The sequence below is a fragment of the Triturus cristatus genome, chromosome 5_2 (assembly GCF_964204655.1).
Source record: "Triturus cristatus chromosome 5_2, aTriCri1.1, whole genome shotgun sequence".
Lineage (NCBI taxonomy): Eukaryota > Metazoa > Chordata > Amphibia > Caudata > Salamandridae > Triturus > Triturus cristatus.
In genome coordinates this window covers 872,089,541-872,113,823 of record NC_140588.1, presented here as the reverse complement: position 1 = coordinate 872,113,823, position 24,283 = coordinate 872,089,541, and the positions used below count along the sequence as shown (strand labels likewise).

The window sequence follows — 24,283 nt, the reverse complement described above, 5'->3', positions numbered from 1 at the left end:
ATACACAAACAAGGAATCCATATGACAACTGGGCTAAACTTCAAAAAGAGCTTTTCCTTCATTTTGTTATTTGAGAAGTTCTTCAAAAAAAGGGCAATGGTTTGTAAGGTTGTGCTGTTCAGCTTGTATGTAAGAACATTATTAGGTTTTGGCTGGTAGAAAGTGCAATCTATGTTTCATGTGTTTCTCATTAAAATGACTCAGTATGCTTAGCACAGTTGGTTGTTTCTTTGTTCAGTATGAAACCATCATAAAAATGAGTGACAGCACTTAGTGAAATAGTATTCCAAATGCACAGATCTATCCTAACACTACTATACATGACAAATCACTGTTCTGTGCCAATAGCCCTACAATTAGTCATGGTAACTGTTACAGGACTAATGCCATTACGCTTCAAAATATATTTTTGCAAAATCTAGTATTCAGGCTTTGTACATCTTTCAGAGGAAGTGGGGTTTCATTACATTTCTAGTTTGATATAATACTTAACAAATATCCAAATATGCATACCCAATTAATACTTTGGGCTGTCTGAACAAGGGATAATGTTACATTTGATAAAATAGTGAAACCAATTAAAAAACACCACACAAATGATCTTGGCAAATACAGATATTTCAGTACAATGTTTTGGAGAGTTTGAAAGACTAAAGGGGATATCCGCATCATAGCTGCAATTTGGATTGTTTTAATAGAGCATGTAAAGGAGAATTGTCTGTAGAAAATGCATGACACTTTGGGAAAAAATAAAGCAAAGCCACATTTTATTCAAGATATGGAGAATTTGTTGGGAATTTATGACATTGTCTGCTATACATGTAAGTGGACTTGACAATTTATATCTTGGATATTTCACACTTTAAGCAAACTAAATGGACAATTTGGCATGTAAATGGAAAATCCTTATATCAATAACAACCGTGGTAGTATATTTGTTGGACCTGGAAATGACATTACTTTTCATGGAGAGAAGTTGCTTATAATCAGCTTCGTAAACAAATTAAAATTGGTACCATGTTTTCTATGCCATAAATGGAAATTAACATTTTTCTGGGGCAGCACTTAATGTATTTTTAAACAAAATATTTTAACAGGTTTTATACTTCAGTCAATTCATTCATATTCATACAGAACATCCTTAAAGCTGATGCAAAATATGTCAGCACAGCACACCTCTTTCTCAAAGATATGAAAGAAACTGTGGAAAATAAAGAAAATATGAACTAATCAAATACTTCTAAATCAGTTTTTCTATTTTGGCCACTTTGGTCTTTGTTTACCATCTTATCCCATTACTCTAAACTTCTTTTTTTTTAAATACCTTGCTCTAACTGGTTAGCCACAAACATATTCTCAATAAGATCGTAATTAAAAACATAATGCCGGACACTGAAATATGCCCATGTAAATTAATGCATTAATGAAGCTAATTACATCAGCAAATGATTAAATGATATGTCAAATAAAAATCATTATTTAAATTAGCTATGGTGTTTTACGTTCTCCTGTTACATTTTGGTACTATGTGCAATTACATATTGCTGTGAACAACAATGCATTTTTGGGTAAACCAGTACATGAATTACAAGATGACCTAATATTTTCATGATATGTGTTGCAAATGTGTCTAAAAATTATTCAGAACATATGATATGATGTATATTATAAAATATTAGCATCACTATGCAAGCAATTGCTAGCGAAGACAAATATGCAGTTTGTTAATATAAAAAAATTCCTTTCTTCTTTTATATGTGGAATTTTCGATCTGGGTATTATGAAGAAAATAACACATTGCTTGGGAACTAGGTTTTCGAATATAATATTTTTGACAATGGACATCCTGTTGGGATTGTAGCACTTGATAATAGAAAAGATTCAAGCTTCCTCATACAGAGCACACATATGTGCTCAGCATAGTTTGTGGTGACTGCTCTTCAATAAAAAAGCAACTCCTTCCTAACAAGGGTTTGTGAGAAACTGGTTTGAATGTGAACGTGTATCATCTCATCTATTGAAATAGTATGGGAATATGACTCATGTAGAAACTTTACAACTTACTATCAAAATTATTATAGTGAACAAACTTCATTCATATCGCTCTTAGGGTAGCAATTTAAGTGTATTTTTCATCTTTATGTGCATATTAAGAACTCCAAATCCCTTAACTACCAAGATCAGTAAACTTTCCAAGAAAAATGTAAATACCATCCAATTACCATCAATAATGGACCAGGCTGTATTCTTTATTCCTTGATTGCACTGCCGTTTACTCATTTAGAAAATATTTATTGACTAAACTGGAGTATAAAAAAAACAACAGAAGGAATTTCTTACCAACTATTTTTGGCATATTTTTCTTCATATGAACATTTTCATATTATAAAAGTAGATATATAAAAACTGCTAAAACACAAGAACATTTGAACAGGTCCAAAACATTTCCACAACAGACTAACCTGAGGAAAAGGATGAAACAAAAAGCTTTAAAGAGAATATCTAATGGAGCATGCAAAGAGAGAAATGGCAAAAAAAACAAGATTTAAAATTGAAATGATGAGAAAATCAAATCACTGGTAATAGAGATTATATGTATGTAGAGTTACTTAATGTTTTTATTCATAATAATTTGTGTGAGACTTTATGTTCAAATGTCTTATTCCTACACAGAGCTTTCATCAGAATTAAATATTATATTGAACAAGAATCAGTGTTGTGCCCTGGCTGCCATGACACACATGGGTTGTACCCAGGTCAACCAAGTTTTGCAGAATCTCAACATTAAAGTATGGTTTGAGGGATCAAGTTTTAGGTGTACATTGTGATGTTGCTGAAATAATGTGCAATTATATACGAGCAGCTACAAATATGTTGCATAGGCAAAATAAAACAGAGTGCAAAATAATGTCTTCATTCCTATTTTATAAACCTGAAGGATTTCCTCCTAAAAAGTTGAGGACAGCAACAATGCACATGTTCTAGATCACCAAAGAAAGGTATCTTACTCCGGGCATCATGCATTCTACCAGAAAGAGAAGGATTCTTAAATGGTCTTGAATGAGTTAAGCTTGTTGTTATCTGTGGAGCAATTTAAGTAAACACTTTAGCCTCAAATGTGTACAAGTAATGTGCACTGAATGTGCTCAAATGAATTGATTTTGATTTTCAAATTTATATCCTTTCTCCCTTTTGATTTCTATCTGCATATATGTTTTACAATTTTTCTAATTTGCACTTTTACTTTACGCAAAGGTTCATAGTGCTAAAAAATGCAATAACATATTGAAAGAGAACTACTACATATATGTATACTACAATTTTCTCTTTCATGCTAAATGCTTAATTATAGAGCTAGGTTTGTTCAGAACATAACTGAAATTATTGACTTCTAGTAAGCCTGTTAGTAGCCACTTCAGTCTCTGGCTATTCAATATTATTCTTAGGTATTAGATATTTTTCAAACATAGGATAACTGTTTGTACATTTTTTGTTTGCTGCCTTGCCAAATTACCCCAAGTGTGTTGCAAAGTCCCAATTTGTCTGTTTTGCTGACTGAACAAATTAATGTTTTTCTGGACATCTATATGAGACCCTTCAATTCATTCTTATTGCAGAGTGGTCCCTTATTTATATGGTTACTTAACATTTCATTTGTCCTTTAGAGGCCCACCTGACAACCCAGTTTGCTGAAGTGATCTTTTAATTATTTAGGTCTGTCCTTTGGGAAGGCATTATCTGTCTTGACAGACCATTTATTTTCTGAATAAATCATACAAAAAATAGATACGTAGAGGGTTTTTTGCTTAGTGGGATTCATTGCTTTTTCTGTTCAATTCAAATTGTCATTCATGTTTTGCTTCAACCTACCACAGCAGAAAGCTTCCAACTACCATAGCAAACAGCATGGGACAGCTCATTGACTCACTTCACAATGAGTGCCTACATTAAGCCTGTGCACATTGTTCACATCTGGTTAAACATAGTTACTCAATTTTCAGACACATCTGGTTCAAAGTATGTTTTATTTTATTTATATTTTTGTTATACATCTAAATACCTGCTATTTATTTTACCTGCAGTTTGGGTGCAAAGGTAAACTGGAGATTAATTTTATATCTGCCTTTTAAAGTTGTGAAAATGTTTTATATGACAGTCCAACATTGTAGCTGATAGCAATTTGAGGGCTTGGTTAGCTTATAATTCTTTTTGCCTCCTTTTCTCATTAATAATAATAAAATGCATGGCACAACTCAAAAGTGTGTTACTTTAAATATATCACTGGGACAATTGCTACATGAGTGAATGTTTTTCAATTTCCAATTTTTATAGCAAGTATATGGCCACCATGTTTAGGTCACTACATGTTTTCTTGTTTTTCTTTTCATTTTGTGGCATTTTCTGCAATATAATTGTTGTTGAAGTAAGCAATCACACAAGATTTTAAACACCTGATCTACTGGCTTTTCTAATACTTGTTTAATATGGCAATCATTCTGGTAGCTACTATATCCATCAACACTTGTTACATAAACAAGGGTGTGATTAGACACACATCAAAATTATATAGTCACTATTGACAAATGTCAGATTTACCTATGATCATTAGTTCTGAAGATTGTTCTCCTCATAGAATAGATAACATCTCCAGCTACCAAATCCTAGCCACTGTACGTGTGCATTAATGCACAAGAGGCAGAAAATAGATATGCTTTTAGCTTGCTTGCTTGGTTTAAAATAATTAAACTATATCAATGAATTTAATGTATTTGATAAACACAGCATTGGTGTCTTGAAATAACAGTTATGTCTGTAAATCAATTACCAAGGAATCTGTGAATAGGCTACCAAAAATACATAGGCAAGGAAGCAATTCTGCAAACCACATCATGTTTCAGTTGTGTTTTTTTTTAATTATATTTGTTCAAGCACCTAAAGTAGTAAAACTTCATGCAAGTGAAAAGTTAGCTTTCAGTTCTCCTATACAACACAATAACGTTTGGAGCTGTATATTGAGTAATTGTGAAGTATTAGTTGCTGACTTGCATACATAAGACATAAAACAGATATGTGCACACACACTTCTGTCTCTCTACTTTCAAAGTTAAAAAGCCTATTTGATAAGGAACACAAAAGCTCATAACTGGATACATTTTAGACAATTTATCTACAAAGAAACATCATATCTCTACTCTCACGGTGAAATGCAACCAAAGAGGTGGCAGCTTGCCTTATCTATGTATCTATGTAAAATATTTTTCTGTCTTCTTTTTGCCATTGCTTTTTCTGCAACATCTGAGGAAGTAGTTTGCAAAAAGAATATTGATTTAAATTAAAAATGCTTCATTAGAAAATGGTCATATCCTTTGATGATGCAATTCTATGGTTCATATTGCACATGTTTTTAGTTTGAAAAAGGCTACCAATTAACATATGAATGTATGCATACTTACAAATTGTGTGGAAACACATATTAATTACCTTTGCTCACGCCTAACCGTTTTTTTGCAATTTCATAGTATTATTAACTTATGTAGCTTTTATCTTTTAATAATCTTGTACTTTATTCAATAGCGGAAGAATGTACCTGAGATGCATATGGGGAAGTCATAATTTGAGTGAGGCAACTCTTTAATAATGTATAAATTCTCCATGATGAAATAAATATTTGATGGAGCCCATGGCTGTGAATAAATAGTCAATAAAAACATTAAGCGAGGCCAAACATATTCACCTTTCTACCATTTTTTCTGAGTTCATCAGTCAATACAATATCAATAAATACATGACACAACAGCCTTAAAAATATAACCTTATTCTGCTTTCTTTGCATGTCTATGTTCATCTAATCGTTTTGATTTGGGTCACAATTGCCTTCACAGCTCTTTACCCAGGACATAAATCAATAATTCAACTATAGATCTAATCCTCTCCATGAAAATGATAATACGTACATTATTTCATGTCATGTGTGTACAGGAGTAATGTAAAGCAGTCTTTATCTGGAAACTGAATGTGCAATAATACTTTTAGTTTTATATACAAAGACACATAGGATATGAAATATTAAAATGAAGTCTGATTTCTCAAAGTTGCCATCATGTTCAGATTTACTTCATGTTGTGTCCATCTAAAAAACGCTCAATAAATAAGTCTCAAAAGCTAAAAGTAACAAAGGTGTTGAAAATAAATAAAAGAAACAATGGATTGCACTATTAATATGTTACATATTGTTATATATTGCAGCTACATGCATGGCAGTGCTGAGGGACAAATCTAACAGGTGTACTTGTAGAGGTTGCAACTTGGAAACTTCATATTTTATATCCGAACCTGAACAAATTTGGTGCTGGATTCATGTGGTAAAATGCTAAGCATATGTAAAAATCTAAATCCACTTTCGTAGTGTGGAAATGAGTAGTAGTGAAGAAATGAAGATGTCCACATAGATATTGATTTAGGGTATGCCTTTGATTTGCATAGATTTTCTCACAGCTTTCCTGTGTCAATGAACCAGGTATATTCAAGGAAAAAGTGTGATATTCAACGTTTTCACTAGCAACCACATGTCAGTCCTAACTCTACTCCTGTGGACTAGCTTTACAGAAGAACATCCACATAATGTTATTGTAGACGAGAAAATGTACATTTAAATATTTATATAAAAACGTCATCCTTATGGAGCATCACTTCCACAATGTCCCAGAAAACAATGGGGGTGTTTGGGATCTTTCTCATGCATATTGCGTCACTTACACTTTCTCGAATAAGCTATTGTTTTAGAAGTGCCCATGGGAATACTGATACCCCCACAACTGCCTAACACCAATAACATTGGAATATCTTACACAAATACCACATTTTCCATCTATGAATAGAAAATTCCACAGAATCTGATTCACTGTACCAATATCTTTGTAGTTTCTGGCACATGTGCTTCTTTGTGAACATGTAAATTTGATTGCCATGTACAGAAGGTTATTGAATCCGCTTGTGTATTTTTACGTTCCCACCAATAAATATCAAATTATTTGTGTAATGTCACTTTTAAATGTAAAGCAACCATGTTGAGGTGGATATATTTCAATACGATAACTTCCAGGTCTAAACAAGATTGCTATCTTTAATTTAAAACATGTTGCCAATTAGGATCATACCAAAACATCAGACCCAATATTATGTTCGGAAATTTAAGTCAAAACGTTGGGATTGATGACTAATTGATGCCCTATTAAGCACTATTCAATGTTATGTCAATGTAATGTAGCTCTGTATTTGAAGTTAATAATGCTTGAACTTTTACATGAACACCATATCCACAAAATGAAGGGTGACAACTTCAAATAAATATAATATTGTTTTGATGCTGCATATTTTCTAAAACTGAAGGCAATGTATATGTAATCCAGTCAGGAAACACATGATTTCATAAAACACAGCGTAATGGCAAGATCCAAGTGAAACAATGCAATAAAAACGGTAGCAAATGGCTAAACAATACCATATATTTACAAAGCTTTACAGTTGTTTCTGGGAATCTTGATTTCAAATGGATAGGATATCAAAAGAGGCATAAAAAATATCTAAAAAAAAGTTGCAGACATGAATGGTATTCCACCAGTAAGAGTCTCTGTGCTGGTAGAGGTAGAACAATGACCATGATAAGGACATAATAGCAGCTGCTATAATAAGTGAGCTTCAAGACGGAGCCAGTGGAGTCCTTGTCGCGTGAAACGGACCAGATCAGTCATGCTGGTGTGTTGTGTTAATGGTCCCATCACCTTATTTAGATCTTGAAAAAAATCTGTAATGTGGTCAATAGAAATTAAAAAGTTCATTTGATAAATCATATTTATGCAGGAAGTCATACAAGATCTTTCAATATACTCTCAGACTAAATAAACAGCACATCAAATATATGCTACGCTCGTATGTAGTGTGCTTTCGATTTATATAGTGACTATAACACAATGGCATTGTAATGGTTAGACTTTTGCAGAACTGAAGGACTGTGATGCCAAGCCAACTCTAACCGAATACAAAATACACCGATACACAGTTACATACTTGTGAAAAGCTTTGAATGATACACTAATTCTGCTTCATAGATGGGATACCGAACAATTCCAGAAAAATAGTCACAACTGTTCCTAACCTATTTCACTTACAAGTGATAAAAAGTTACCATTCTATTGCTCAATTACAGTGTGATGACCTACTTTTACTTTAAAAACCGCAAAATAGAAACATTCTGGAGATCATTTCAACTAACTCAAATCATACCACTACCTCCGTACATCCACTCATCTTCCAACTATGTTTATCGTAATATCTATGAAGGAGGAGGAATTGAATAGGATACTATACAACAGCACAAATGCCAATGTTATGGTGGGTACACATTTAACATCATGGGTATGATGTACTAAAATATACCACAATGCTACAACCAAGGTTGCTGTTTTGCATTTTGCAAGGGAGCATTAGCAGCGCAGAGCCATATTTACAACATGTGGCTTGCTTCTGCTGTCTTACAATACAGTTGTGCACAAACGGGCTGCCTATCACTATGCAAGCATCATGGTGCAAAGGTGTATGCATGATGCCTCGCATAGTTATTGCACTGGAAGTACACCCTTCCAGTTCAAAATCGTATACGTAGGCACTTTTAAAAACATTTAACACATTCTGTGAACTGTCTGGAGGAATAAATATAGGTCTCCAACTTTGTGATTGCTTTGTGTTTAATGCAAAACCCGATCTGCCAATTTTAGTACAAGGTTGTTGCATCAAAAAACATGAGTGGTTTTATTGGTATTTCCAAATACTACCCATGTACAATCCCTTTACACAAAGTGGCTAAGAGCAACAAAAATGGCAATTTGTGCTGAAAAAAGGCCACTTTGTGAGTGTGCCTTCATGTATCATGAATTTCTGCCCAATATTCACCAGAAAGAGCCTGAAAATCTGGATTGCAATGGCTCTGGGATTGCTTTCAATGGGTACAAAGCAAAGTCTCACTATTATATTCAAGTGTGGAGCAGTATCGAGGATGTACATTTGTTGGCAAAGCTACCAAAGGGACGTGCTATGCATACATTTCAGATACTTTCAAAGCCTTTCTGAACTTCATTTTAAAAGCCCTCATCAATTTATACCCTGTACTGTGGAAGACATGTTTGGACTGATCTGTCTAATTTCATACTAACTCTTTGATTTGTGCATAAGATTGCCACAGGAATCACCGCTATCTTTTCTGCATGACTTAAACGTCTTTATCAAAAGCCTTCTTGTTACCCTTCCAAACCCCTATTAGATTAAAACAGGAATACAAGGATGACACCAGTGTTTGAAGTAATTGATAAAAGAAGCCAAGAGTAAGTTGTGTATATATTTATTATCTTGACAGAGTTCAGTTTCATAAATTTGAAATAATTGCACAAAAGAATTAAGAAACAGACAATAGCGAGAAAAGAGATGCACTGACTATTTAAAAATGTACTGCTGTTAATCATTTACATTAGAGGAACTTCAAATTCTTGCAGAAATATGCATTGCATTTATATGTGCATTGTATTTTATATGCTCACTAATAGGGTTTTTTTGAGATGATGAAGCATCACACACATCTAGTGAGTAATTTCATATTACAGATGCACAATTATATATACAAGTATATGTCAAGTTTGTAAGTGACAAGTAGATGTTGATTTCCCAGCATCACACTATTGGTGCTGGCAGTGGTTAACTTCAGTCAGTGGATTCCGGTGTTCGGCACCGGCATTTAATTGTCAGCACCAGTACTTATGACAGTCTGCCACATGATGTTGATGACTGTCTAAATTAGAAATGAGCACAACAACAGTTGTTTATTAATTCAATATACATTAAAAAGGACTAAAACCTACTGCCCAAGGAATTGTTTTATTGTTGGATGCCTGGAATAGCCTGAATTGTCACACTTGTGGTAGTGTGCTGGGCAGTAGTTGTGTTGGTACTGTCATTGGCAGTGCTGGCAGGAGCAATGGTTAGTGCAAGCTGCAGCGGCCTCCTGACAAGGGCCCTGTCACTTATTTTATTTTTACAAATTAAGCACTGGCTGGGATTTGAACAACAGTCGCCAGCTTCCAAAGTGGACAAAATAATCAACTGAACACTATCTATGCAGAACTATGCATGGCATCTTGCAGCCCCCACAATCTTCCTTCCTCTTCCTTACACATTATCAGGCTTTTGTTTAACCATAAATGCCCATCTGGCTAACCTATATAGTCACTTTTATAATGTCACCAATTTATTTTGTTTCTCATATATTTTTCTGTATATGATAAAACCCTATGCTGCGTACAGCATTCTGAGCATGTCACATGCACAGTACATTCTGATGAAGCACTTTAATAATGTTTGAAAAACATTTTACAAAATACATATTAGCACACATGCTTACCTTTGTTCTCTTTGGCCAGTTTGTCTGCCAAATCCCAGTGTTCGTAACAGCGCAACACATTGTTGGTGATGTTAACGTGACTGGCTGCCATGTGATGAATACGCTGTGGGATTGCAATTGTGCCAGTGGCAGTGCCTACAGCACTGCTGCCGCTTCCAGCAGCTGTGACTGGAGAGGGGCTGACAGCCATGGGGGATGGTGTTTCTGTGCTCCTGAAATGTTAAAAAGATTCAGATGAACACAAACTCAGCAATGACCAGCCCTCTTTATATAATGTTCCTGAATTCTTTGGTTGTTAAATTGTCAATGTTCAAGAATCTTATTTGGCCATGAAATAATACCAGTTCTATTTATACTGGTACTTGTGATCTTATTTATTCCATTATAAAAAAACAAAGACCGAAGAAAAAGAACATTCTGTTAATTGTAGGAAATGTGTCTTTTTATAATGGGCTGTAGTTACTGCAAGGATTCTGCCATTTGACATGTTACATTTGCAGAGCTGTAGATTAGTAAAACACAAGGCATTTTATGCTTCTAAGGTCAGTGTCATTACTCAATGAAATTTCTTTCTATTTGAATTTCACAATAAATGTCTCTGTTTTTCCATTGTGTTCTTCGCTGAGTGAGATAGGGATACCACAGCTTGTCTTTGTTACTGAGAAAACTTCACTCTTTTTTGAGTTATCACAACATCTCTGTTACTGAGACAACTGCACACTCTCGTGAGTAAAGATACTCTATCTTACCCCCCTCAATTGAAGTAACTTCACGGTCTTTGCCTATGGAATTTTAGCTGATGTCTCTCTCATTGAAAAAACTGCTTTGTTTTGTAAGTGTGGGTATCATACCTTGTCTCCACCTATAGGATGGTTGCACTATATTGTGAGAAATTACCCTCTCCCTTATCTCTCCCATTGAAAAAGCTGCAACTGCTTGTGTTTATGGATATTTTAACTTGTCTCAAGGCCATTACACCTGCACACCCTTGTGAATAAAAATACACTTGCTTGCTTCTTCCATTAAGGCAACTGCATTGTTTCATGATTATGAATACTCTAGATTATAACTTTCACTGAGACAAGTGCTCTCTTTTGTTTTGTGTAAGACTACTGCAGCTTGTCTCTGCCATTAAGGCATGTCCATACACTTATTAGCCTTAATCCAATTATTTTCTAGTGATACAGCTGCACTTTTTTATATGAATATTTTAGCCACTTGCTGCCCTAAAACATATGTACTCACTCTGCAGTATCAATACTCTAGTGTGTCGCTATCATTGAGGCAACTGAACTTTTGTTAAAGGATTTCTATTATTGCTTGTCTTTTCAGTTCAATAAATTGTGTCTGTCACTGAGACAAATGCACTCTTTTATATCTACGGATAATCTATCTTGCCTCTACCATTCAAACATTAGTACCCTGTTGAAAGTATAAATATTTTAGTCTACCTTTACCATTAAGCTTTTCAATTTTATTGAGACGTCTACCCTCTTCGTTTAGCATGGGTATTCTATAATGTCTCTATCATTAAAACACCTCTACTCTCTTGCAACTAGCTTGTTCAGACAACTACATTGTTCTAGAAGTATGCATACTTTAACTTTACTTTAACTTGTCACCTTTATTGAAACCACTGCTCTCTTCTGTTGTGGGCTTGGAAACTCTAGCTTCTCTCTGTCAATTGAGACAGAGAATTAACATTCTAGTGTATGTTTTCAGTCGATAAAACTTGACTTATTTATGAGTATTGAAAGAAAATTAATATTTAATTGGGATGGCAGATAGTCCACCACAAGTATGAAAGTCACTGTAAGGTCCTCCAGTTTCAGTCATTTAAACCTGAATTTATCCCCTGGTAGCTCAATGTGTAAAGCATTTAGAAGTGCTAGACAGCTAAAAAGTCAAAGATACAATACAATAAAATACCACTCCATTTTTTCAAAATAGAGAAACATTTATTACGCAAAATGGCACCCAAATGGTACAAATTCAATGAGGGTACCTGGAGATGTGAACTTTTAAAATTTTAAGTGAAAATAATGCAAAAAAGCACAAAATGCCAATGATAGGTGCATTTTGAGGCAGCCTCAAATTGAGTCCTGGTTGGATACAACAGGTGCATTGGTGCCAGTGAAAATCTGTTAGTCTAAAGCAGAAAAGGAATTTAGAATTTTTTTAAGAAGAAAATTCCTCCCTGAGTGGGCCAGCCCTGACATTGTTGGCACTGCAGTGGAACCTAATACAAGCTACCTGAAGCAGTTTGGTCCTGCTGGATCTCTGAAGCTATGGAGATTTCTCACTGAAAGTTCCAATTCAGAATGGGACTTGATAATTGTTTGGACGGTTGTCAGAAATAGGGGTCTCTAGTTGCCAAAGGTTTGCACCTTGTCCAAGTAGGGAGCCTTTATTCTAGTCAGGATAAGGGAGTTACACTCCTAAAATAACCCCTGCTCATCCCCTTGGTAGCTTGGCACGAGCAGTCAGGCTTATCTTAGAGGCAGTGTGTAAAGCATTTGCACATAACCAACAGTAATACAGTGTAAGCACTACAAAAGGACACCACACCAGTTTAGAAATATATCCAATATTTTTATATACTTAAGACAAGACCATAAATATCCAATATTTTTATATACTTAAGACAAGACCATAAACACTTTTAAAAGATCCACAATACAGTACTTAGAAATCTTCAGTTATCAAAATAACCTTGAAATACAGTTCCTTGAAGTTGATAGCTCCGTCCAGGGCTATCACAGCGTCGTGAGCAAACAAATCCAAACAGTTCTGGCTGACTGCAGCATTGCGGGCCAGCTACGGTGTCGGGGAGACCCGCGAAACAGTACCTTTAGAAATGCAGGGCATTGGCGACCTCTCGTTGAGCTTCCAAAAGCATGGCATCCGCAGGTGTCTAGTCCGGAGATCAGTGAAGGAGTCGTTGGGCCCTCAAAGTCACACACATTGCAAATTGAACTCCAGCAGCTCAGTGGCGGCATTAGATGGAGTTGTCGGTGAGACCAGGGTCGTGTTGCGAAATGATGCGGTGCTCATTGCGGTGCTGGCAGGTCACTGTGCAGGCAGCGGTGTCGTCGCTGCTCAAGCCCTGTCATCGGCTGATGAGCTGGAGTCGATGGCGCCGGCATCGGTAGGCCAAGGCTGTGGATCGGGATGAGGGCGGTGCGTCATGTAACTGTACTAGCGGTGCCCTCGAACCATGGTGCAAGCAGCGACGTCAATGTCAGCGTGAAGCGGCGTCATAGGAGATACTAAGGCGGCAGAGTGAAGCGATGCTGTGCGGAGTGTGCTGCCCGCCGGTTGCGGTGCAAGCAGTGACTCGTGGCGTCATCAGATGGCGTCGTCGGTGAGAGGAGGGTCGTGGTGCGGCATTGCGGCAGTGCCCTCTGTGGTGCCTTCAGGACACGGAGTCGGCAGTGTTATTGTAGACGGCATTGGGTTGCTTTTTCTTCTGTTGCAGCACATAACACCCAGTCCCCTGTGCTGATGGCAGAAAAACTTGAAGTCTTTGCTTTTCCTGAGACTTCTTGAACAGGGGACAAGGTCTACCTCAAGCCATTGGAGATACTCAAAGAAAGAAGTTGTAGAAAGTTCAGTATAGTCCTTTCACTGCCCAAGACAGAAGCAGCCACTGCAGGCCAACACAGCAAAGCACTCAGCAAAGTGGTAGTTCCTCCTTACAGCTTCTCCAGATCTTCTTCTTGGCAGTCTTCTTGGTCCAAAAGAGTTCTAAAGTTTAGGGGTTTGGGCCCCACTTTTTATAGCCCAAATCATTTGTCCTCTCAAGCAGAGTGTCTGTGTCCAGCCAGAACCAGTTATGTGCTCTCTGGTGCAGCTTCCCAGCAGGAGGTAAAGACAGCATTGTCCAAGGCAGACAGGCAATGCAGACCGGGTCTATTCAGGTGCTAGTGAAAACTCCTCCCACTACTCTGAAAGCAGCACAGGTCTATTCAGCCCAGCCCTGACTCATCCAGACTCTCTGGTGCCACTGCAAATCCCCAGCCCATCACACCAAAGCCAGGCAGTCAATACACATCCTATCAGAGGCACACAGGATGGCTGGGCAAGGAAATACCTACTTTCTAAAATTGGTATTTTCAAACACAAAATGTAAAAATCACCTTTACTAAAAGATGCATCTTTAGATTCTGAGTTCAGGCATACTAAACTTTAATTTCCTATTTGGTCCCACTGGGAATTTATATTTATATGATGTAATAAATTTACTCCCATGCTTTCCTATGGGCAAGACAGCCTTGCAATAGTGAAAAATGAAATTGGCAGTATTTCACTATCAGGACATGCCACACACATAAGGGCATGTCCTACCTTTCACATACACTGTACCCAGCCAACAGGGGTACCATGGGCATACCTTACGAGTGACGAAAAGGGAAGGTTAGTGCCTGACAAGTGGGTGCACTTCCCAAGCTGACACGGCAGTTACAAACTGTGTGCAGACTCTGCAGTGGCAGGTCTGAGTTACCTTTTCAGGGCTACTCATGTGGGTGGCACAATCAGTGCTGCATGCCCACTAGTAGCATTTGATTTACAGGCCCTGGCAGACTCAGTGCACTGTACTAAGGGGCTGACTAGTAAATCAAATATGCCAATCATGAAAACACCTATCCATAACACAATTTACACAGCGAGCATATACACCTTAGCACTGATCAGCAGTGGTAAAGTGCCCAGTGTCCTAAAACCAACAACAGCAGGTCAGGAAACAATAGGAGGAAGAAGCAAAAAGTTTGGGGCTAACCCTGCAAAAAGGGCCATTTCCAACAGCGGTGCTAGGAGTGGGTTGAATCCTTTTTCTGGGTGGTCTTTTCCAAACTGTCTTCTGGTGCCAAAGAAACTAGAGCTGTTTACTTCTAAGGTCCCCATGGAGGCACTTAGAGAGTCTCAGGCTGTCAGAAAGAGGCCAACAGCAGTGTCCAGTGCAGCTCCAGTTGCTATGCACCAGTTGAGCACTTCAGGAAAAGTGTCTCTTTCAGCTTGTCGTGCCCCTGTGGATACTGACTTGTGGGGTCCACTGTGTGGGAGCAAGCCCAGCCCTGCAGGGTTACTCACAATTCTCAAACAGCAGGTGCAGTCCTTCTTGTGTTTTTTCCACAGGTTCAATGAGTGTTCTGACTTGGTGCCTTGCATTTATGCCTGGTACCAGCTAGTTTTCTGCACCCTCAAATCGGGAAAAACATCTCCCCCTGAAAAGAGCCTGTGAGCCCACCGAGAGGTGTGGCCAGGGTAAACAGTAGTAGCTTCCTGTATGGTCACTCAAAACTGGATCTAGGAGGTAGCTTTTTCCCCACCTGGGTGTGGTGCTACACTGACTAAGGACAAAGGCTGGGGCGTTTCTAGGTGTCACATTTGCTTGTGACAGGCATAACATCATTGAAATAAATTATGTTCCTGGGCTTACCTCAGCTGGTTTTTCTACAAGGGGAAGAAAACACCTCCTTGCTCCTAGTCAATTGTCCCTACTCTAGGAGTACTTTTCAAATCTCGTTGACACCACATTCAGGCCAAGTACAGGCTGTGGCTGAATAGCTAATACTATTTCATTTCCAAATTATTTAATAAAAATCCAAATTCACCATTAGATTAGGTTTTTGCTATATAGAAAGAATGGCTTTGAATTGGGTCTGTACCTGGAACAGATCAAAAGTTATAGAGTAAAGTGTATAATCTATACTTTGACTTTTCCTCTGTGCCAGCTACAGCCTGACAAGTGGCAATGCTGTTTTAGGCCTACTCACTGGAGCAGCATGCCATTTCTAATGGTACACATGTCTCACTCTTAAATATTAGACACCCCCTCTTTAGACAAAAATGTGTCCTTAGGGGTGCCTTATTTTATTTTTAAAATCAGGTTTTTGTAATTCTCAAAAGGGTGATTTTGACTACACTGCACAATAGGGTTAAAGCAGTGATTGTCAAGCTAAACATGAAAGGACTGAAGCTGTGTTTTTCTTGTCACACTAGTGGATGACACAATAAGTGCTGCAGTCCCGCAAGTTAGCTTTTAAAATGTTATGCCATAGGTGTATTTTTTAAACTATATACAATTGCCTTATAAGAAAGTTAAACAAGTCAATCAAGCATTAGGCAATTTCTACAATCTTCAGAGATCAGGGCACAAACACTGGGTACTGGACAGCAGTGCCCCAGTGTGCAGAGTCTAAAACCCTGCAATAAAATTCAGCAATCAAATGGTGGGGACCACTCAAAAACGTTTCTCACAGGTATGATAGGAATTAGTGATAGCATCCATTTTAGAATAGCAATGTTTAATTTAGAAACACAGCTGAATATGCAAGCATTCGTTTCAGATAATTAGCATGTTTTAGTCCATAAACCCATTTGCTGATACTTATTTCTCAATGTTATCTACAATATTAAGGGTAACAAGCCAATGAAAAGCAAATGTAGCATCACAAATGACAATTATATCATTTATCAATAACAAGAAGAGCAACAGTTTCACTTTTGTGATAATACAATTGATAAAAATAGCATTACATTAACTAGTATGCACATAGTTAGATACTATTACATAAAATACAAGTACAATGTAAAAGAGAGATCATTAATGTTGTTTCATCCAACTATTGCTCTGACCCTGATGCCTGTGGAGGGTGTTGAGTGTCACTCAAGCAAAAAGCTCTCATTTTTTAGGTTGGAATTGAGTGGCATGTTTGAATTAATGGCCCTTTTTAATTGATAGACGGGTAGTGAGTTGGACAGAACTTAACTTAAGGGAGCTGATAAAGTGTGGCAGTTCCCCTCCTATAGGAACAACACTCATTTAGATAGGTATTCAAGGGATGGTAATAAGCTAACTTACACAAGGGTTCCGCTGATTTATAATATATTATACATTTCCATATTAGCAGGTTTTCAGAATACAGTAAATTTGGCTGCAGACACCAGCAGACAAGAGGGTAGACATGAATTTTAGGAGCCTCACAGAAAGGGATTTTTGGTCATGAAGGAAGCTCCTTGACTAGGTTTAGGGTACTTTTATGCAGGCTGAAATAGGTCTGCCTCTTAGCAGGGTTGAACTAATCCTCTGCATGTTTCCTTTTTTAACCCTTCACAATGGTGAGAAGAAGAAAAGTAGTAGGTAGTTTTACTTTCTTTCTTTTTTGTTGTTCCCCTTTTATTTTGGACACCTTCACCATTAAAGGAAGTAGGGTCAGAAAGAGCAGCCCTAATAATGGCAGTAGCTTGGTTTGTTTACACACCTACAGATGCATGAAAGCTTCTAACCTAAACAGTAGTTGTGGGCCTTTTTCCTAACAAATGAAAGTGTCTTGTTTGGAAGTTGTGCAACACCCACAATGGACACCAGGGTTATCGTATTTTGTCGTAATTGCATTTATATAAGATGCGTTGAAGCGCTTTTTCGGCGAGTAACACGCTACTTCAGAATCCATAAAGGATTAGTGGTGAATTAGTATTTTGAAATATGAAAGTAATTTGAGTGGTGGATATGTAAGTCAGTTATTTGGAATGAGAGGGATAGTGAAGGGATAGAAGTGGGAAAAAGGTTTGCATTTATATATTGCTTGCTACCACTGATGGGGTATTGAAGTGCTTTTTCGGCTAGTAGCACGATACTTCGGAACCCATAAAAGATTAGTGATGAATTAGTATAGTGAATTATGAAATCAATTTGAGTGGTAGACATGTTTGTCTGTTATTTGGATTAAAAAAGGATAGTGGAGGGATAGAAGAGGGAAGGATTTAGAAATATTTTTTTTGTTTGTTTTGGAGACCATAACAGTAGGAGGAGGCTTGGGATGAGAAAAATGGAGATCTAAGGGGAAGGGTCAGAGGGAAGGGTTTAAAAAGGCTTGTTTTAGGGGATCGGAATAGTAAAAGAGGTATGAGATGATACAAGGAGGGCTAAAGTAGGGAAGAGTCTAGAAAGGGTTATTTTGGGGATCATAGTAGTGGTATGGGGTTTGGGATGAATGAGAGAGTGGAGGTAGTGGATATATTGTTAGAGATATAGGTTGGGAAATAGGGTAGTACATTGGAAAGAGTAGTTTGAAGTTCGTATATGTACATTAAAGATACATTAAATGAACTCTGGCTTTCAAGTGTTGTTGTCTTTAAATTGATTTAAATATTTATATATATATATATTTTGTAAATCAATAGTGAAGCAATTATAGATAGTTATGTAAAAAGATTTACTTATTTATGCAGTCACTTATATACATGTTGAAAACACAATAATGTAACTATCAGTAATATGTATATTTGTTAAGCAGAACGAATTATTATCTTTATATTTATACAAAGCAATGAATGCTTATATACAGAGAGATATGCTGTATATTTCTGTTTGCATATGGTAGTTATGTGGGGAAGAGCCAATTCTTGAGTACTTTTCTGACGATAAGATGGTTATCCGAGGATCTTATGTTGGGAGGTAAAGAGTTCCATAGTTTGGCAGCTTGAACAGAGAATGATGCAGCTTGTGATTTTGAGGCGAGGTGCCACTCTAGAGCGTAGGTTCCTTTGTTGAATGTGTTTGGTGATTATATGACAAAAGCTGGATTACACAATATCAAAGGGTTCCCTTGCACCAGAGTACCTGTTGTTTATGCACAGTAGGGAGAATATACCTATGAGTCCCATTTCCTACTCTCTCCCACCTAGTGTTACTTCAGACAGCTGTAAACTAGGTTTTTGTTTGGCTCTTGACCAGTCAGCATTTGCCCAGGAGATTCGTAGCTCGTAACAGAAACAAGCATCAGTAGCATAACGACCCACTAATGGTATTCAGACAAAATATTAAAATTAAAATATCGGCATACCAAAATATCATCTCCAAAATATTGTGCTATGAAAATATCATCTGCAAGAGTATCGTTGTCAAGAAAATTTATTTTAAGGTAAGTAATATTGATTTTTATCATATCTAAGTCATTAATATCGTTTACAAAAATATAGGTGTTTATAATATCATTTTTTAAATTATTGTTATGTATTTTAGTATGTATTTTAAATGTATATGATGTGAATTTTTTGCATAATTATTGTTTATGTTTTTCCGGGACCAGGGTTCGATTCCCGTCGCGGCAGGGTCTCGGGCTATAAATTCCGCGGACCGGATATTCTCGCCTCAGTGCCTATTCTAATCATGGGTCCCACGCTGCAACTCTGGGCAATAGCTTGCTTAATCTCCATAAAGGCCCCAACAGCGCTGGGATGCCTGGCCTTCACCATGGGGGTGCCCAAGAGTGGACACCTCACATGGAAAGCCAGGAAGGGTTCCTTCAGCGGTATGAATACAGCGCTGAGATACCCGTAGTGTTGATCGGCGCTATATAAAAAACCATACATTTACATTTAACCATACATTTAACATAGTTGGAAAAGAAATTGTAGTTATGATTTGTAATTTAATTATTTTTTGTGATTTTTTAGTACCGTAGCAGGTTGTGGGTTTCTTAGGGGTACAGAGTGGGAAGTAATTTAATTATAATAAATTAATAATTATTTTTTAATCAATTTATGTATTTAATTGGTAATTAAACATGTTAATAGTAATTATGTTACTTGTGCAACCTATTTTATTTTTAATAAATTAGTTACTATTTAATATTTAATATTAAAATGTATATATATTTTTAAAACGATATTTAAAAAGAATGATATTAATGACAGCAATATTTTTTTGCTGATATTTCTGTACTTACCATTATAAGTATAGGATGCCAATATTTTTTACATCAATATTTTGGTCACGATATTTTGGTATCGCAATATTTTCATAGGCAATATTTTTGCAGTGAACCCCCACTAATCACTATGTGCCTGATTTGGATGTCGGTTGGTAAGCCTCCGACTGCTCATCCAAGGCTTACCGATAGACATCCGTATTTCAATGACGGCGGCTGGAGTCCAATCTGGCCAGTCAATCCAACTATCTTCCAACGTGCTCAATCAGCCCATTGGCCAGTCGCAAGTCGCACCTAATCCCTTTAGGACGGTGTTTCCGCCTCCGGGATTATGATGTCGGTTTTGGAAAGCCCTTCCATGCTGGCCTTTCGGACATGGAAAGGCTGTCGGAAAGCGGCTTTATGCAGCCTCTGATTATTTACCTATATTTAAAATACAAGAAAATGTATTTTGAAGTCAATGCACCTTGATTTAGGGAGATTCAACTATTGAAAAAAAGGGAGTACTAAAAGAAAACGTAAAGATGTGGGATTGGGTTTCTGAAGTTATGTAGCGATCTCTCTCATCAACAACTGTAAGCTTGTTAAAAATATATTATGACAACTAAACGCCCTTCCTTTCTTGACATTTTTGAAACAGCTCGTTTCATATTGATATTAACATGTCTATGGTCATTTATATCAGCCTGCACTATTAGAAAAGTGTTCTATACCAGCAGCTTGACACCCAGGAGTGACTAGCTTTTGATATGAAATTGGAATGTTAGCATTCTAGTTGTTAATTAGAACTCTGTGGAGAACCCACAGTAGATAATTTAGGGAAATCAACTGATAGGCTGTTCCAGCTGTTGGAAAAACATAATTTATTCATCATGCCAGCCTTTTATTAAACTAATGATGAGAAAGATATTTGAGAAATTACAGAAAATGTGGCGTGTTTTAGCTTTCTGAAGCATTACCCATCATTTCTATGGCACAATTAATAACTTCTTTTGTACGTTTACTGCCGTCTCTTTCATTGGAAATGCATCTAATTCTACACTCCTATCAAAGCAATATTTAATCCACGTGTACCTCGCATTTATCATGATTCGAGGATATAAATGTATGCATGTGGTATTTGTGTAGCATGCACGCAGCAAAAAAGGAAGCAGAGTACTGTGCAGGGTCAAAGGCAAGCAAAGGGACAACAATAGACCAGAGAGGAAGCTGGATTTTGGGAACAGAAATGATCTATTACTGCATTGTGATATAGTGGACTTTAAACAGGTACCTATATAATTTTTTCTGTAGCAGCATTGAGGCATTCCTGATGGATAGGGACATGTTGTTCTAGATCCTAGCTACACAGATGGAAAAGGCCTTCTAAATTGTTATTTCTTGTTTACACTTCTTAGAAACCAGTCTGATGGGTCCCTCACTATAGGTGAGCCGACAGCCGCTGGAGATGGTGAGCTTGTCTACAAGATAAGAATAGGTTCTAATTGTGATGGCGTGTAGACAATGGAACTGGTTTTGTAGATGGTGAGGGTGGCAAATGGAGCCAATGGCATTCCATCATGTTGGGGTTGATGTTATCATACATCTTTAGGCCCTGGCTGAGACATGCAGCAGTATGTATGATGCTGTAGGATGCAATTAAGGCGTGACAATGTGGAGTCTGGAAGGCAATAGTGCAGGGCATTCCCACCATCCAGATATATGAGTATGGAGGCTTCAACCCCAGCACATTTTCTGAAATAAACTGTTTCACTTTGTTTAGAAGAGAGAGCTGGTAACAGGTCATCTTTGTTTTTTTGGCACCATGTTCCTTGAGACTGAGGTTGGTGACTAGAATGAATCCAAGTGACATAGCATTTGGGGTACAAAACCATCAAGGTTCATGTCCTTAACCAAGTTTTGCACTATTTCTTGGCAAATAACAGTAATGATGTCTTGGTGGGGCTGAGCTTCAGATAGGGACAGGACATCCAGGTCTGGCTGTGGTGCAGGCAGTGTCTAACATGTTCGATGTCTGGAGTAGAGGAGGTTTTGAAGTAGAATTGTGTATCATCAGCATCTTGGTGAATTTGAATACTATCATCTATGAGTAGAAGCCAAAGGGGCCCCATGAAGAGGTTGAAGGTGACAGGGGATAGTATGGAATCCTGGCAGGCCACAAGTGATAGGATTCTTTTCTTTTGGGATCTAGTGGTACCCATGTGAAAAAACTGGTGTCATTTGGAAAGGTAGGTCAAGAACGAGTGAATAACATTGTCAGTGAATACTAGGCTGTGAATGTGGGAGGGATGGTTGACTGTGTCAAAGTCAGCTGAGGGTCTAGCAATATTAAGAGGCAGGGGCCATCTACTCCTTTGGTCAGGAGGGCTCTGTCTACGATGAGTAACAAAGTAATTTCTCTGATGCCGCCTGATCTAAAGCCAATTTGTTAGTCATGCAGGAGATGGTTAGAAGTTTGAGTATTTCAGTAGAACTCTATGGTGAAATTGCCTTATTACTATGGGTAATCAACTGACTGGTGTTGCTTTAGGAAGTACATATTTTACTCAGAATGTCAGGCTATTTTCTCACATGGATAATGAAGACATTTGTAAATTCAAATAAAATGAGCCTTTGCATTATCTTCTGAATCACTGACCCTAACTGTTCTCTTTCAGGGTTGGGTCATCAAATCAAAGCAAAGTATCAGCATTTTCACAGAGTTGACTCACCACAGAATTCACAGCAATCCCTAAAATTAGTGTTGCACCACAATTAAAAGATTTACATTGTAACTAATATCTGTTTTCAATCTTTCTGTGACATCCTCAAAACTTAGCTTGGAGCAATCAGATTCACACACCTGATATGAATGATTTGTGGGTATAAAGTTCAGGACTGGAAATAGTGTTCATCATGAGATGGAGTGAGATACTCATATTAGTAAAAACCAAGCTTTCATGACAGTGCAGTTCAGTAGGACAAAAATGACAGTCTTATCAGCAAATCCAACAAACAGGAATATTGTAACCTTACACCTAAATAGTACCCAGAAAAACACATAATCTAACAAATACATTTGTGAGTTTTAGAGCAAATTGTGAGGGTCTGAAGTTCAATTGCAAAACTTAACCAAGGGCGAGAGCACTTCCAGGTAGGTATTAACCTGAGAGGATGAGACCCCCGAGCTGAAGTTCCACTCTTGTCAATAATTACATGGGGTACCCTCCATCTTGGATAATATTTCTTAAGCTTATCATTTCTCTGACACTATTTTCAATAGTCAGAAAAAAGACCTGAGCAACACAATAAATGAACCAAAATAGCACATCCTTCAGTTTGAAATATGATGCCAAAAATGGCACTGGCACATAAATTAACACTACCTTGCAGCGTGTATAGTAGAGCTTGCGTGATTTTAATTATTTTTACATGAATAGAGGGGTACCGGACAGACAAACACCTTTCAGTGCAACTCAACTCAGCTCTGATACGCACAGCTCACCACATGAGAAATTAGGAGGGGCGAATTAGAATTAGAAAGTTGGTGTGGTGGGCCCAGCAAATAGTAGGAGTGCTCATAAAGTACTTGGATACCAACAGGGGAACAATAATGATAAAAAAAAGGAATGGTACTGATACACAGTACTGTGTGAGTAACAGAGAGGCAGACAATGTGCAGGTTGGAAGGGCCAAGGTGGTCTCACTCAGCCATTTATGACAAAAATTCTTGATCCACTTAACATTCAATTTAAACCAAATAGAATTGGTGATGTTGAGAAATAAATGTCTGAACCAAATACCGATTCCAATATTTTATGTGCAGTTTGCTACTGGCAGAGCATTCTGCGCATGCAGTGCTGGTGTATCATCAAGGTCTATTGTGCAAAGTACAATGGCTATTTCTTTCAAGCACAACCACTACAATAAGCAAAGTGAAAGCCTCTAAAGCACCGCGGGAAATGGTATTGGCTCCTCAGAGTAAAGAAGAATTATGAACGCCTCAGCGGGAGGCCTTGGGCGCTTCAATGGAAATGTGCTTCTAATTGCAGAGCGCGCGCTCACACACTGCTTCCCAAAGAATAGGAGTTAGAAGGAGCTGCTAAGTGCATCACTTATGCTTTGTTATAGATTGCTTCCT

At 37.4% G+C, this 24,283-nt stretch overlaps 1 protein-coding gene across 2 annotated transcripts in view; it reads right to left on the bottom strand.

The window, feature by feature from the left end:
* Positions 1 to 5,549: 5,549 nt before the first annotated feature.
* AFF2 (ALF transcription elongation factor 2) overlaps positions 5,550 to 24,283 on the bottom strand; it is an 855,266-nt gene continuing 836,532 nt past the window's right edge. For both annotated transcript variants that reach the window (XM_085608002.1, XM_085608001.1), the window contains exons 20-21: positions 10,448 to 10,659; positions 5,550 to 7,804 (exon numbers count right to left, since the gene is read on the bottom strand). In XM_085608002.1, the coding sequence (XP_085464128.1) occupies positions 7,683 to 7,804; positions 10,448 to 10,659 (334 nt within the window). In that variant the 3' untranslated portion in view covers positions 5,550 to 7,682. The remainder of the gene's footprint in view (positions 7,805 to 10,447; positions 10,660 to 24,283) is intronic.